The sequence below is a fragment of the Leptonychotes weddellii genome, chromosome 15 (genome assembly GCF_054177405.1).
Source record: "Leptonychotes weddellii isolate Sample4059 chromosome 15, ASM5417740v2, whole genome shotgun sequence".
Lineage (NCBI taxonomy): Eukaryota > Metazoa > Chordata > Mammalia > Carnivora > Phocidae > Leptonychotes > Leptonychotes weddellii.
In genome coordinates, this window is record NC_138383.1 from 43,998,783 (window position 1) to 44,016,012 (window position 17,230).

Here is a 17,230-nt window from a genome sequence, read left to right on the forward strand (position 1 = left end):
ATGTCGAGCCACAGGAGTGGCCGTGATCTATAAGCCCAAAGAATGTTCTGTTCCTAACTTGAACTCCAGTTCACGTGAGCTGAAAGTGAGTCCTCTGGTAACCACAGGCTCTCCAGAATGTTGCATTTGAACTTGCTCTGTAGGGTTTTGCCACTCAAGTTGAGGACTAAAAGAGGAAGGGGCTTCCCTTACAGATTCCCTTGCATCTTCAAAGAACCAAAGCATTTTATTTTTTTAATTTTTATTATCTTTTTAAAAGATTTTATTTATTTATTTGAGAGAGAGACAGAGAGCACAAGCAGGGAGGAGAAAGAGAAGCAGGCTCCCTGCCGAGCAGGGAGCCCGATGCGGGGCTCGATCCCAGGACCCCGGGATCATGACCTGAGGCGAAGGCAGACGCTTAACCGACTGAGCCACCCAGGTGCCCCACACTGAAGCATTTTAAGTGGAAGCCCCTGGAAAATCTTCAGAGTCTCCCAGGTGGCTGTTTTGGGCTGCACTGTCTTTGCCTCGCTCCCCTTTGGAGGGCCCAGCTGCGGTCTTCATAGACCACACACATGAGCGTGTGGGAAAGGCAGGTACAAGGTGTGGGGGGCTCTCGGGGCTGACTGTAGCTTTAGGAGCCGTCTCTGCTTGATCTAGATTACACCTCTGCGGGTGCTTATCAGTCCGCCTGCTTTGCTGCCTCATCCCCTTCTGCTTTTCATAATAAGCCACAGGTCTCACATTGAAGAGCTGTCTTCCCTTGATTACATACTTCTTAGGTTGGCTGCTTCCTGGAGATGTGTCAAGAGGCTCCATCCAGTTCATTGCTTTTCAATCTTAGCTGTACATCAGAATCACCTCTTTAGGGGCGCCTGGGTGGCTCAGTCGGTTGAGCGTCTGACTCTTGGTTTCGGCTCAGGTCCTGATCTCAGGGGCATGGGATCGAGCCCCATGTCAGGCTCTGTGCTCAGTGGGGATTCTGCTTGGGATTCTCTCTCCTGCTCCTTCTGCCCCTCCCCCTCAAATAAATAATTAAATCTTTTTTTAATCACCTTTTTAAAAAGAGGGTGCTTTAAAAGAAATGCCAGTGCTCAGTCTTCATCCCTGGAAAGCTCTTGGGTGGGGCTGCTCCCTGGGTGACTCTGATGTTCATCCAGGGTTGGGAACTGTTGGTGTAACCATCACACTATCCCTAATCCCACCTTAAGGTCTTCTAGGAATTTCTCTGCCACAGACTCATCCCACTCGTGAGCCACAGATTCTTCTAAACGCCCTTCTTAGAGAAGAGCCATTCTGATCCTCTCCCTGGATTTTGGAGTCTTTTTTATTTTCAGAACCGGTACCGCTCTGTTCTCAGACAGTGGTTACCGTGATCCTACGTCTGCTGGGCTGGGTTGCACTTGATGAGAAAGCATCGAGAAATTCATAGAGATACCGACCTGAAAGACAGAGCCCCGTGTTTGGATTTATATTTCACTACTTAACACCCAGCACTGAGCTCCGGGCACGCCACGTAGAAGTCCCTGAATAACCCACTTGTTGGATGACTGGGTAATTGTATTCCCTTGGCAGAATCAAACGGGGGTCACATGTGTAGTTACTATTTATTGTGATTACCGAGAACAGAGAAGACGGTAAAAGGAGACTCCTGAGTGTTTTTGTTTGTTCTGTTTCTTCTGTGAAACAGACTGATACAGACGTAGGGCTTTAGAACGAAAGACTTTTGGGGATGAATAAAAAAGCACAGTGCCCTCCCTCTTCCGAGTGGCTCAAAGGCCGTTGGCAGCCAGATGTCACATTTAGCGACCCCCCCTTGCAGCGAACCATTCCAGATGTTGCACTGGCTGAGCCCAGGTCGGAATCCAGGAGTGCAGTGAGTGGCTTTCGAGGCAGTGAGGGTCACTTGGATGCTGAAATCGGAAACTGGACCAGCAGCACAGAGAAGGTTCTGCGTAGGTCAGACAGAGAGCCCAATGCTTTCAGAGGAAGGGAACTTCCAGCCTCTTTCTGGCCCACCTCATGACGCTCAGGACCAGGTAGGGAATGAGTCAGAGTCACTCACTCCTCCAACCAACGCCATGAGGCACCTTGTACCCACCATTGACTTTCTGGCCAACTTCCCTCTGGCTTCCGCTTCAGGTTCTCGAATGAGCGGCTTCTGCGGAGGTCACTGATATAACTCCCTGATGTCACTGGCGGAGTCCCTCCACTCCTTTCAATTCTGTTGACTGCTCGCTCCTCCCGGCTCTCCGGACATCCCTGTTTTCCCAGTGAGCTATGTTAGCCCACCAGGGGGCCATGCCAGGGCGGGGGGGGGGCGGTGTTCCCTCTCTCCCTCACCCCAGACCCAGTCCACCCCTGTGTGGACGTTGTGTCCACTTCTGTTCTCCTCCTGCCCTCATGAACACCACTACCCTCATGCAAAAGCCAACTCGGGCGCCTTCCCGTCCCCTGCCTTTTCGCCACCCCGAAATCCATTTCCCACGCTGCTGCCAGAGAGATCTTTCTAAAACACACCCCGGATCATGTTTCCCCTCTGCTGAAGGTGTGCTTCCCACCACAACTTCCTCAGCGTGCCATTCAGGGCTCCCAGCCTCCCCACGCACTGCCCCTCCCCGTCAAGGGAGATCCTTGTCAGGACCCGCTTCTCCTGGCTACCTTGTCCACACCCTGTAGACTCGGGTCAAGCGCCGTCTGCCCCGTCAGGCTTCCCTGGGCCCCCCAGTTTGGACTCCATGCCCGTCCATCCTGTCAGAGCATCTCCCTCTCTTGCAATCATGTCAGACCATATCAGAAGTTTCTATGGACATGTCCGCTCCTGAATGACACTCCCCCCTGAAGCTAAGGGCCATGTCTTATCCATCTTGGTGCCCTCAGTAGCCAGAACAGTGCCTGCACACACTAGGCGCTCATTACATGTGTTCGGAGCCAAGCAGAATGGAGATAAGGAAGTTTCGAGACTTCCCTCCATTTCTTGCTTCGCCTTTGGCCCCTTGGTTGCTCCCTTCTAAAGGTTCTGGGCTCTGATCGCTCACCTGTGGTTGTTGTTGCTGTGAAGGGAGCTTGAGGCCTCCTCTTCAAGGGGGCTTTAAGGGGCTGGTTGCAGATCCAGCCGTCCTGACAGGGAGAAACTCTCGAATGTTGTCTGGACGGGGTCCGGGGCTGCCGCTGACTGCTGACTACCCTCCCAGACTCAGGCTCCTACCAGGGCGTCCTCGTCACTCCCAGAGCACAGACTGCTCGTCCGTGGGGAAGGAAGGTACAAGACTGCTGGTGCAGCAGCAACCTCACTCACCTTCCCCATGGGGGGCCTTCATCCCTGCGCCCCCACCTACTGGTGGGTGAGGAAGCAAGTTCCCACCCACTTACGGGGACCTGTTTCGGGACTACCATGTGGCATCAACTACCCTGTATCCCAGGGTACCTATAATGCTCTACAGCCAGGCAGCCTTGTAATAACATACTCCCTAAAACATCAGTCTCCCGACGACAGTAATTACAAAGCGCGTATCCACTCTTGGGCTTTGTAAAGTATCTCCGCTCATTGCTGATCGCGGCGAAGCTCCGGTTCATTGGCTTCTGAGATGCTCCTCAGGCAAGTTTCATATAAACTAGGCCATCTACGTAGTCACTATACTTGTGAATCCTGCCTCCTCTGTCCCTCTTGGTCACAGAATGTTCGCCCTTTGCCAGTGAAATCGGGGCACGGCTGGTCTACACAGCTCCCCGTGGCCTTTTTTCATGCGGTGGCCAGGTAGACGCATGGCCCATTTGGAAGCCTTCCCAGCGTGCCAAGCCTCGGCCTGGCCTTTTTTTGCACGCTGTTCCCTCGGTCACATTTCTCTTCTCGTAGCCCTGCCCTCATTAGGTAGGTCAGTATCGCCCCAGAGACAACCTCAGTCTTTCTTTCTTTTTTTTTTTTTTTTTAAGATTTTATTTATTTATTTGACAGAGACAGAGACAGCGAGAGCGGGAACACAAGCAGGGGGAGTGGGAGAGGGAGAAGCAGGCTTCCAGCCGAGCAGGGAGCCTGATGCGGGGCTCGATCCCAGGACCCTGGGATCACGACCCGAGCCAAAGGCAGACGCCCAACGACTGAGCCACCCAGGCGCCCCAACCTCAGTCTTTCTTAAAGACACGAATTTGCACTTCGCCGAGATGAGCCATGGGGGCGTGGGGAGGGGGAAAGAGAATTGGGGATCACGGCCTCAGGGCAAATAAAGCGTGTTCTCAGCGGGGGCCAACCGCGTGGGAGTTTTCTTCTCTTGACTTGGAGAAGGACAGTCTTATCAGGGTGGTGAATGTAACGTATTCCCACTTAATGCACTTTGTTCAAACAAAGTTGCAGTGTCCCACAGAATGGCAGCCCAAATAGCAGTGAGGTTAGGTGTAGGTGGTCTGGGGCATTGGGAGCTTTGGAACCACAGGAATCCCGCAGAGCATGCTGGATTTATAATAGAGTCACTCAGAGCCTCTCACAGACCCTGTTTTCAGGAGGGAACAGAGGGAACAGAGCGGGCTTTGTGCAGCTCCGGGCTGGGGTGCTGACATCACTGGACCCCTCCCTGTAGGGGGATGCCAACTGCCATTGTGGGCATTGGCCATCAGTCTTTAACTTGCCTGCTTCAAGAGCCCCTACGTGGAGGTTTTTCTTGTCTTCCCCACACCAAAGGGCTGCAGAGGTGGGCAGGGGATTTATCTGTGTATCCAATAGCCTTTCTCTCCTCTTTGGGCTTCAGCCCCAGCCTTGGGAGCACCAGGAACTGTTGGAAAGGACCAAGTGCAATGATAGTTTCCTCCTCCCTCTGCTTCCCACTCATATCCTGTCCTTCCTCCTCCTCTTCTTTTTCCTCTCTCTCCATTCCTTTGTATGCCTAAGCGATGCCCACACTTGACCTGTTACATGGCAGTCCTGCTAAGGGGCCCCGGGTTCTGCCTGGAGCCCAGTGCTCTGGTCCTTGCACGACTCAGGTAATAGCAAAGTGTCATTTCAATTTCCTGGTTCAGATGACGCCACCACCCATTTGTAGAGCCGTTCACGGATTTCCAGGGGCTCCCACACCCAACCCTCCTTGGAAGGAGCTAGCCAGGTTTATCTTGCAGCCCAAATTCTTGCTGTCGACTAGGAATTGGTGACAGTTAAAGGAACAGAGATGGGGCAGAAAAGATGACAGGGGACTGTGGAAATGCTGGTCTGGGTCACATAGATCAGAACCAGAGAGCAGATCGCTTCCCGTGTTTCTAGATCTTTGAGACCCTTCCTCTCAATCTGGCAGCGGATTCCTTCCAGAATCAGATAATACTCTTCTTGCACAGTGTTGTCTGCCAAAGATTGGGTGACCTGGGGGGTGTGTGTGTGAGTGTGTGTGAGTCAAGAGCAGGTACCCAGGGTCCTACGGGATCCGCACTGGGGGTGGTGGACAGGGGACCCCTCGCTGTCACCTCCCCCTCCCCCTACTTGTCCCTCTCTTTCCCTAGGTCTGTGCGTGATGAGCGCAGCATCCATCTACACGGTGAGGCACCCGGAATGGCATTTCAACTCTGAGTACTCCTATGGCTTCGCCTACATCCTGGCCTGGGTGGCCTTCCCCCTGGCCCTGCTCAGCGGCGTCATATACGTGATCTTGCGGAAACGCGAATGAGGCGCCCAGACAGCTGGTCTGAGGCACTGAGCATACATAGGGGAAGGGAGGAAGGAAACCAGAAACCAGAAGAAAAAAAGAAGAAAAGACAAAAAAAAGAGCTAGTCAAAAAACCCAAACTCAAACCAAACCAAACAGAAAGCAGTTGAAGGGGGGGTTAGTGTTGACTGAAGATGTATATAATATCTATGGTTTATAAACCTATTTATAACACTTTTTACATATATGTACATAGTATTGTTTGCTTTTTATGTTGACCATCAGCCTTGTGTTGAATCCTAAAGAAGTAGCTAAGGAACTTTACATCCTAACCGTGTAATCGAGCTCAGTATTTTTGTTCTGTTTTTCGTTCTTTTTGTTTTGCCCGGACATGAAATAACTCCGTCTTGCCCCTTCCCTTTTATCTGAAAGAAGATACCTCCCTTCCACGCCACCTCATTAGAAAACCAAAGTATGGGTAGAAACTCCGAATGGCCAAAAGCCCTTAAATTGTGGGTGACCTAGTGCATCTCACACAGAGACGGGCACTGCCCACACCTCCGTGTGAAGCCTCACACTCACATGGACAAAACCCCCAAACTGGAGCCCTTGGCAAAAACATGGCTTGTGGCCTTGGAATACTTGCCCTTGACGGTGGGTGTCTCAGTCACACGTCGAGATGAGAAATCGGTGACAACAAACCTATGAAATGGTGCTATGTATTTACCATTCCTTATTATCACTAATCATCTAAACTACTCACTGGAAATTCAATTAACGATTTTATGACATAAAGTAGAATGGAGACCTGAATAATTCTCTGTACTATAAATGGTTTATAACTGCTTTTGTACCTAGCTAGGCTGCAGTTATTACAATAATAAAGAAATAATAAACACAGCCTTTATCGCTCCCACATTCTTCTTACGGTCGGAGCATCGGGACAAGCCTCTAGACGCCCCCCTGCCTGGGACTGTGCATTCCCAGGGCTCAGCTGGGTCTAGACTGTTCTCTGCTTCCAAGGACTGTCTGGCAATGACTCATACTGGCCACCAACTGTAGATGTATATACGGTGCCCTTCTGATGCTAAGACTCCAGACCTTTTTTTTTTTTTTGGCTTTGCTTTTTCTGATTTTATACCAACTGTGTGGACTAAGATGCATTAAAATAAACATCAGAGTAACTCACTGATCTCTCTTGGGATTTTGTGGGGACCCCGATGTGGGTGGGGAGGTGCCTTTCAGAGAGGAGGGAGTAAGTGCTTCGGCGGAGAGCAAGGTTGAACTTGTGGTCTAGGTTGCGTTTTGGCTTTCTTACAGGCGACGGGGAGCACATCATGCCTTCCATAAGCCTGTGCAAAATGTCTGCTCATTGGGGAGGACGCAGATGTCTGCTCACTGGAGAGGACCAGGAATTACAGTTGAAACAGAAACCGTAAAGGGGGCCGGAGGGGACTTGAGTGTTTGTTTAGCTCAACCCTCTCTTGTGCTCTCTTCTCTGATGAACCACATGGGGGGGCCGCGGAAGCATGTCATGCGTTCACCTAACATATGGGGAATGTTGGCATGAGCGGAACAGACCCCTAACCTGTCAAAGAAGAGGAGGTATGTTATGGCGGAACGTCTCCATGATGATGATGGGAGGCCAGGCTTTTAGATAAAACATCAGTAGGCATCAGCTAAGTTCCTGATGGGGTCCCGAGGGAGGGCACGGGCATGTGTCATCTAGGTCCAGGATTCTGGGCCGCATCTCACCCATAGATATTTCTACCCATTGACGTTACATTGCACAAGCGCAAAACATCAAGCTTGTGATGCCCTCAACGTTGCTCCAATTCTCATTGAGTATCTACACTGAACTGGGCACCAGAGATCAAGAAAGGATCACATACTTTTTTTTTTTTTAAAGATTTAATTTATTTATTTTAGAGAGAGATCGAGAGACAGCACGAGTGGAGAGAGGGGCAGAGGGAGAGAGAGAGAGTGAGAATCTCAAGCAGACTCCGCACTGAGCACAGAGCCCAACACCAGGCTCAATCTCATGACCTTGAGATCATGACCTGAGCTGAAATCAAGAGTCGGACGCTTAACCAACTGAGCCACCCAGGTGCCCCTAGGATCACATACTTCTTAATCACAAAGGGTAATATTTTATGAGAGCCACAAGCAAACAACTATATTGTAATGAACATACATATCAGGCTCCTTGGGTTGAACCTGCCCTCTGCCCCTTACCAGCTGCAGGAGACTGGGCACAGACCAACTCTAAGATTCCATTTTCTCATCTGTAAGGTGAACATGCCAATGCCAAGTTTATGGGATTGTAGAGATAGAAAGAGGTGGAATGTATAAAGTGCTTAGTAGAGTGAGCAGTAGATAGAAAGCCCTCTGTAAATCAGTGGTTATCACAGATGCGATGTTTGAGGTGTATTGCAAGGAGATATTGATTGTTCTGGGGAATTCGAATTCCCAGGCCCAACATTAGAATCTCCCGTGCAAGGGCCACCCACAGATGTGGATTCCTTCTGTCTATGTTAGGACCCACCCTGTCTTGATGGATTTAAAGGACCCTGCAGATGATTACAGTGCATAGCAGGGGATGTCAAATGCTTTTCAGACAGCGTGCTAATAAATCACCTGGGAATCCTATAAAATGCAGATCTGGTTCAGTAGGTCTGGCATGGGGACTGAGGTTCGTCATTTCTAATTTGTGCTTAAGAGATACTGATGCTGCTGGTCCATGGACCACATTTTGAGGAGCAAGGGTCTGAATAAAGCCGCCTTCAGGCACCTCATGCTCTTGTGTCTTTGAACAGCTCTGACAGGAGGGCTTTCCCCTTTCTAGGTTTTCAATAGTGATCGGTTAACTCTGCTTGAGACTTGGATAGATGGAGTCAGGTGGCAAGATGGCCACCAGGTGAACATGAGACATAGGTAATTGGGAAAACTAGAAGCCTCACTTCATGAGCTTGTACTTTGAAAAGTACACTTCCATTTCACAAACCTTCCTCTATAACGTTGACCTAACAATTAAAAATTTATATACATAAGAATAAAGAAGAAAAGCAAAAGTGGCCCAAATCTCCCCACCTAGGCAATGCTTTTGGCATTAAAAAAAAAAGAAGTAATATATATCTAGGATCATAACATCCTAAACACATCTAGAGGGGAAAATAACATGGGAAAGCCTCTTTCCCACCTCCCCAAAAATAACCCATAAGACATAGCTTATGATGTCTTCCACCAAAAAAGACAATGCCCACATATATACACCCATTTAAGTATTTGACAAATGTACCCCAAAGGGATTAAACTACTACTACCATGGTGTTCTTTTCATTTAATGATATACATTGGAGATCTTTCTACATCAGCATATACCTCATTATTTTCAACGAGCTCGGTTTCATTCTTTCAAAATTCCACATCGTATTTTGCTGTGTAGCTACACCCACCTCACTGAGCCCTGGCTCAGAGATTTTTGCCTGGGTGGAGAAACATCCACAAAACAGATAGTTTCTACTTTCTTTCCCAGGAACAGACCACATCTGCTCCAGAGAGTGAAGAAGTTCAAGCCTCAAGTGCTCTCGAGAATAGTGGAGGTTCTCGGGGAAGACAACTGGGAGGAGATTTAAGACACAAGCTGAACTGTAGGCTCGCTGTTTTGCAGGTGACAACAAGGGAATAATACATGTAGGAGGGACCGTCCTGGGATCAGAACAAAAAATCAAACCCTGGCTTCAGAAACTATTCCTTCCAAGGAGTTAGAATTTGACTGGATTAATTGGTAGATCAATTTATGACCCAGGACATTGTTGAAAACAATAGAAAAACCAGCAGTAAATCAACGGGGTCTAACAGTGGGATGTGGTCTGGGAAAGACAAAAAGAGAAGCCTACTGAATCCCCTGTCATCCCAGGGTGACAGTGAGCGTTCCAAAGCTGTGGCTCCCTGAGGAACAACATCAGAGGCTGAACACTGTCAGAAGGAAAGAGACCTCACTAAAATAATCTAGTCAGTTACTAAATACAAGCATACCTCATTTTATTGGGCTTCTGCACTTTGCAGATCTTGGATTTTTTTTTACAAATTGAAGGTTTGTGGCATTGAGCATTGACCAAGTCTATCAGCGCCATTGAGCAAATCTATCAGCGCCATTTTCCCAACAGTATTTGCTCACTTTGTCTTTGTGTCACATTTTGGTGATTTTAGCAATATTTCAAACTTTTTCATGATTATATTTGTTATGGTGATCTGTGACCAGTGATTATGACTTGCTGAAAGCTCAGATGATAGCATGTTTTAGCAACCAAGTATTTTATTTATTTATTTTTATTTATTTATTTTTTAAAGATTTTATTTATTTGACACAGAGAGATAGCGAGAGAGGGAACACAAGCAGGGGAAGTAGGAGAGGGAGAAGCAGGCTTCCCGCCAAGCAGGGAGCCCGATGCGGGGCTTGATCCCAGGATCCTGGGATCATGACCTGAGCCAAAGGCAGACGCTTAATGACTGAGCCACCCAGGCACTCCAGCAACCAAGTATTTTAAATTAAAGTATATACATTAGGTTTTTTATGCATGATGTCATTGCACACTTAGTAGACTACAGTACAACGTAAACACAATTTTTATATGCACAGGGAAACAAAGAAAAAACATTTGACTTGCTTTATTGTAACATTTGTTTTATTGTGGTGGTCTGGAACTGAACCCATCATATCTCTGAGGTGTGCTTATAATTAAACAATCGAATAACAGTAATAAATTCCAGAGTATGAACAATATATTATCTAAAATATCTAGATGCTACAATATATGATCTAAAATATCTAGTTTCCAACAAAAAGATTGTGAGGCATGCAAAGAAACAGGAAGTATGACCCATACACTAGAAAAAGCAGAAAAACTCTATGAGGGAGACCAGATGTCAGATTTATCAGAAAAAGGCTTTAAAGCAATCATCATAAACATGTTCACACAACTAAAGGAAATCATGATTAAAGAACTAATTGAAGGTATGATAACAATGTTGCATCAGATAAAGAATATCAATAAAAAGATGGAAATTATGAAAAAGGGACAAATGGAAATTAGGTTGTTGAAAAGTACAATAAGGCAAAAACCATGACATCCCAATCAATAGACTCAGAAAAAGCATTTGACAAAATCCAATGCTCTTTTATGATAATAAAAATCATCATATCCTACTAACTAGGAATAAGAGAATATCCACAACTTAATAAAGAATGTCTATAAAAAACCTAAATATTGGTAAAATACTGAATGCTTTCCCTCTAAAATCAGGAAAAAAACAAGGGTGTCTGTGCATACAACCTCTATTTAACATTAACTTGGACGTTCTAACTAGAACAATTAGGCAAATTAGGCAAAAGAAAGGCATTGAGATTAAAATGGAAGACTAACTCTATTCACAGATAAATGATCTTATATATAGAAAATCCTAAGTAATCCAATAAAAACTCTTAGAAATAATAAATGAATTCGCAAAAGGGTAGGACACAATTATCAATGTATAAAAATTGATTGTATTTCTATGTTTGCAATGAACAATCAAACAGGGGTGCCTGGGTGGCTCAGTTGGTTAAGCATCTGCCTTCGGCTCGGGTTATGATCCTAGAGTCCTGGGATTGAGCCCTGCATTGGTGTCCCTGCTCAGCGGGGAGTCTGCTTCTCCCTCTCCCACTCCCCTTGCTTGTGCTCTCTCTCTCTCTGTCAAATAAATAAATAAATAAAATTTTTTTAAAAAGAACAATTAAACAATGAAAATAAGAGAACAATTCCACTTAGAATAGCATCCAAAAAAAAAGATAAAATACTTAGGAATAAATTTAACAAAAAAAGTGCAAAACTTTATAGTTTGAGAATTATAGAACATCAATGAAGACATTAAAGAAGATCTAAATAATTGGAAAAATATCCCATGTTCATGGATCAGATAATTTAACATTCTTAAGATAGGAATGCTCCTAAATTATTCTAAATTTTCAGGGCAATTTCCATCAGAATCTCAGCTGACTTCTTTATAGAGATTCATAAGCTGTTTCTAAAATTTAAATGGAATGATTGGAAATCCAAAGTAACCAAAACAATCTTGCAAAAGAAAACAGTAGGGGGAGTTCCCACTTCTTGATTTTAAAACTTAACTAGAGCAATGGTAATCAAGATAGTGCGGTACTAGCCCAACAATAGACATATTGATCAGTGGAATCAGGTTGAAAGTCTAGAAGTAAACCCACATATTTATGATCATATATGATAAACCCACATATATTTGACCATGATCTATGATCAAATGAATTTTGACAAGGGTGCTAAGACCATCTACTGGGGAACAAGAATAGTCTTTTCGACAAACGGTGCTTGAGCAACTAAATATCCACATGCAAAAAAATTAAGTTGGACTTTCATTTAACAGCACATAAAAAATCAACTCAAAATGGATCAAAGACCTAAATTTAAGAGCTAAAACTATAAAACTCTTAGGAGAAAACTTAGGAGGAATCTTCATGACCTTGGGCGTGGCAAAGATTCTTAGATATGACACCAAAATCACCAGCAACAAAAGAAAAAAATCAATAAATTGGACATCATCAAAATGAAAAGCTATTGCGTTTCCAAGGACATCATCAAGAGAGTGAAAAGACAAACCACTGAATAGAAGAAAATGTTGCAAATCATTATATCTGATATGGAAACTGTATCCAGAATATATTTATAAAGAACACTTATACTCAATAATAAAAAAGACAACCCAATTAAAACATGGGCAAAGGACTTGAATAGACATTTGTCCAAGGAATAAATATAAATGGCAAGTAAACACTCCCCCCCTCCAAAATGCTCAGCATTGTAAGTTATTGAGGAAATGGAAATCAAAACCACAATGAGATACTAGTTCACACCTACTAGGTTAGCTAGAATCAAAAAGTCTGATAATTACACATGTTGGTGAAGATACAGAGAAATTGTAGCCCTCATACACTGATGGTGGCAATGTAAATGGCAACTGGTCTGGATAACATTCTGTCAGTTCTTCAGAGGACTGAGTTTCCATATGACCTAGTGATTTCTGTCCTCAGAATATACCTGAGAGATATGAACACACAAAAGGCAGAAATTCCTACGTGGGTGTTTATAGCAGTATTATTCATAACAGCCGAAAGGTGGAAACAACCCAAATGTCCACCAACTGATGAATGGATAAACAAAATGTCTTATATCCACCTGCCAAAATACTATTTGTCCACACAAAGATATGATGTTCTGCTATATGCTATAACACAGGCGGACCTCGGAGACCTTATGTGGAATGAAAGAAGTCAGTCACAAAAGACTGTATATTATATAAGTCGATTCCCTTGAAAGTCCAGAATGGGGAACGCTACAGAGACAGAAAGCAGATCAGTGGCTATTTAAGGCTGGGGAAGGGGGGATGTAATAGCTCACAAGTACCATACTTCCTTTTGAGGTGATGGAAGTGTTCTAAAATTGACTGTCATTGCACATCTTTTCACAGAAGTGAATATACTAAAAACCAAAGAATTGTACTCTTTAAGTGGGTCAATTGTGACTAATCTATGATAATTATATCTCAATAAAGCTGTTGATAAAGAAGAAAAGAGACCGCTGTCTGTTCCAGCTATTGGTAGTGCTCTCATTAAGTCTGTTCTGTTTGAAAAGTAATACACCTTTTATTTTCATGGTTTCGTTTATTTATTTATTTTTTAAAGGGACAAGATTCTTATTCCTTCTGAGCACTAAAAAGCAAGACAGGATGTTGAAGATGAACAGTTAACATATTTCTTCACTAACAGAATCTCGGGTTTTCCCAGGGGATTGTTTGGATGACATTTATTTTCCATCCTGGAGCTCTTCTGAGAAATAGTTCAATTTTAGGAATTTATACAAGAGTTTTGATTAGAAACCACCCTCTTAACAGCTACTTTCTGCCATGGGTTCAGGCTCAGGGAGAATGGCAAATGCGCGGAGTGGGGATAGCAGCTCCGGGCGCAGGCATCCTTCTTCCCATTTCTTTTCTCTCCAGGATCTTGTACCCTCGTGTTTTGGAGACTCTGAACTCCAATTTTGTCTGTAGTGCTTCAAAGTGCTGAGAACGGCTTCGTCTTTTTGCCCTTAGCGTCTGCTTTTATTTTTTTATTATTTTTTAAAGATTTTATTTATTTATTTGACAGAGACAGCGAGAGAGGGAACACAAGCGGGGGAATGGGAGAGGGAGAAGCAGTCTTCCCGCTGAGCAGGAAGCCCGATGTGGGGCTCGATCCCAGGACCCTGGGACCATGACCTGAGCCGAAGGCAGACGCTTAACGACTGAGCCACCCAGGCACCCTTAGCGTCTGCTTTTAGACAGCTTTTCAATCTTTTGTTCTGCTGCTTATTAATTGGTAAACCCCTTAAGGGGAAATTTGGAATTAGTGGTGGGCGCACCTCACTGGGTTTCCTTTTCTCTGATCCGCTGGCTCAAATCCTGGTGGCCTTGGTGTCACAATGATGCTTTCAAACAGATTTTGAAAAATTTTATTCAGATTTTTCAGTAGTTTGCCGCCAGGAGAATGGATCTGCTGGAAGCTGCTGTACGCGGAGGCCCTTTTATTTTACAAACAGAAAAACTTTATTTACTTTGAAAGGGTCTGTGTTAAATTTATAAATTTTAGTTGGGAGAAAATCGGTATCTTCCCAGGCAGGTTGTAGGGGACAAGGCCAGGCTTCCCCCAAATGCGCCACTTTGTCATATCGATTCTTTTGAAGATTTATTTATTTATTTGAGAGAGAAAGCGCGTGCACAAGCAGGAGGGTCAGAGGGAGAGGGAGAGAGAATCTCAAGCAGACTCCATGCTGAGCTAGGAGCCCAACATGGGGCTCGATCTCAGGACCCTGAGATCACGGCCTGAGCTGAAATCAAGAGTCAGACGCTTAATGGACTTTGCCACCTAGGTGCCCCTGGCATATTGATTATTTTAAATAGAAGTTACTTAGGAGATAGACCATATAGGAAGGACACTCAGACCCTCCTTCATCCCCCTGAAAACAGGAAATATGTCTCCCATGTGAAAAGCACCCTCCCTCTGTTAAGAAGGAAAAAGACATCCTTACCACCAGAGACAGGGACTTTAAAGCTGAGAAAGCTGTAAAAACAAACCTTTCTACTTTTTTGCTAATCTACTAACTCAACCCAAATTCTGCTTTAGAATTCCTTACTAATTAAAACTCCCAAATATCTGTTTTCCTTATCCTATACACTTCTCACAAATTTACTTACTCTGTCCTAAAATGTATAAAAACTGCCTACTGTCGTCGTTTCTCTGGGTCTAAATTTCATCCTTGGACCTCCGGGCAATGTGTAATAAAACTTTGGGTTTTTCTTCTGTTGTTAACCCATGTCATATAAATTTAATTCTTAATTTGGCTGGAAGACCTTGGTTAGAGGGAGAATTTTCTCTCCCTGACAACATGCAGAGTATGAATGAATGCTAATCATTCAGTTCTTAGTTTATACTTTAATAACGTATTTTGCTTTCTTTATACTGATCCTACACTTTTATATGAATTCTATTTTTACACATTTACATGTTTTCTGATTTTTGTGAATGATTTTAATTCCACTATATTTTACTGTTGCTTATTGTGGACATGTTGGAAAACTACTGACTTTTCTTAACCAGTTTTATACTTGGTTCCCTTGCAGAACTGTCTTATTATTTTCAATATTTCTCTGATTATCTTGACATTTCACATAGGTAATCAATGCATGGGCAAAAACAGAAAAATGAGATAATGTGCCTCTTTTTCCCTTCCCATACTTATAGTTCTTAAATTTTTGATCACCTTATTGATTATCTAAAACTTTCAGAACATGCCAGATAAGAGCTGTGATAGTAGATGTCATTTTATTTTGTTCTGAATTTAATGAGAATGCTAGTGCTTATCATTAATTTATTTAAAAATAATTTATTTCAATAAGTACATATTTCTTGATTCTCAATAGGAATTTCGACCAAGAATTTATATTAAGTGTTACCAAATATTTTCAGTCTTTATCAAGAATCCTGGGTTTTTTCTACCTTTAATTACTATGGTAAATCCTATCAATAGTTTTCTTAATATTGAGTTGCCCATTTTGTTAATGGAGTAAAAGCTACTTTTTCACTATTCTTTTTTTTTTAAGATTTTATTTATTTATTTGACAGAGAGACAAAGCGAGAGAGGGAACACAAGCAGGGGGAGTGGGAGAGGGAGAAGCAGGCTTCTCGCGGAGCAGGGAGCCCGATGCGGGGCTCGATTCCAGGACCCTGGGATCACGACTTGAGCCAAGGCAGACGCTAAACGACTGAGCCACCCAGGCGCCCCACCTTTTCACTATTCTTTTGACAAATTGCTTTTACAGATTTTAATAGCATTTTATCGAGGCTTTTTTGGTATTCATATTTATAAATTAAATTGATTTTTAAATTTCTTACGTGCATTCTTTCATAAGTTTTAATCTTAGGGCGAAAGGGTTGTCACAGGAATGAAGACTATGTTTATTATGTTTCCTTATGGGACTTCTGTAATATAGGTATTATTGTTTTTTTTTAAGACAGGATAGTACTCAACAGTGGAAATTCTCTGGCTCTTGTAGAGTGATCCTACCAGCTATGGAATAGCACTCTGGTATCTTCCTCAAATTTCTGTTTCCCGATTTGTTTTCTATTTCAGTGTTTGAATTCTTCATTTATTTTGACAATTTATGTATTTTCTAGGAAATTATCTATTCAGATTTTCTAATTTACTTTTTTAAATGATACAGGCTTTTCTAATAATTTTAAACCCTCTGTATCAACTTTCTTGTTCTTAATTTTGCACATTTGTGTTTGCTTTTTCTTGATTAGTCGTGGTGGTGGTTTCCCTCTCTTATTTTCTTAAAAAATATTCTTTTTATCAATTTCACATATTTTTTCTAATTCACGAGGACTCTTATTTTTCTTTTCCCTTCTTGCTTTCATTCATTCAGTTTTTTTCATTAATTTTTGCCAGTTCTTCCTCTGATCTCTGATAATTTCTTGCTTTATTAACATTGATACTATAACATTTGCTGTATAAAGAAATATTATGGTTATATCTCTGTCTGAATTATACCCTTTAGAATATAACACAACCCTATTTGTCCTAATCAATTATTTTTGCATTGGATTTTATTCTGTACTGATAGAGCATTGCCATCCCACTTCCTTTTTGTTTATAGTTCTTCAAATGCCTTTGCACATGGCTTTACTTGACTTTTAACGTATAGCATCTTTTTTAATAAAGATTTTATTTATTTATTTGAGAGAGAGTGCACGAGTGTGTGGGCGCATGCACGAGCAAGCAGGGTAGGGGGGTGTGGGGAGGGGCTGAGGGAGAGGGAGAGAGAGAATTTCAGGCAGACTCCAGGGTCAGTGGGGAGCCTCATGTGGGGCTCAATCCCACTACCCTGCGATCATGACCTGAGCCAATATCAAGAGTTGGTCACTTAACCGACTGAGCCACCTAGGCGCCCCACATTTAGCATCTTTTAATAGCCCCTCTTGGCCAAGACTATGTATTCTTTTTTTTTTTTTTTTTTTT

The 17,230-nt window shown here is 43.6% G+C and overlaps 1 protein-coding gene across 2 annotated transcripts in view; it reads left to right on the forward strand.

Annotated features, from left to right (window-relative positions):
• The window catches only part of PMP22 (peripheral myelin protein 22), a 30,541-nt gene extending 23,747 nt beyond the window's left edge, over positions 1-6,794 (forward strand). For both annotated transcript variants that reach the window (XM_081805688.1, XM_006741413.3), the window contains exon 5: positions 5,464-6,794. In XM_081805688.1, coding sequence (XP_081661814.1) covers positions 5,464-5,627 — 164 coding nt within the window. In that variant the 3' untranslated portion in view covers positions 5,628-6,794. The remainder of the gene's footprint in view (positions 1-5,463) is intronic.
• The last annotated feature ends 10,436 nt before the right edge of the window (positions 6,795-17,230 follow it).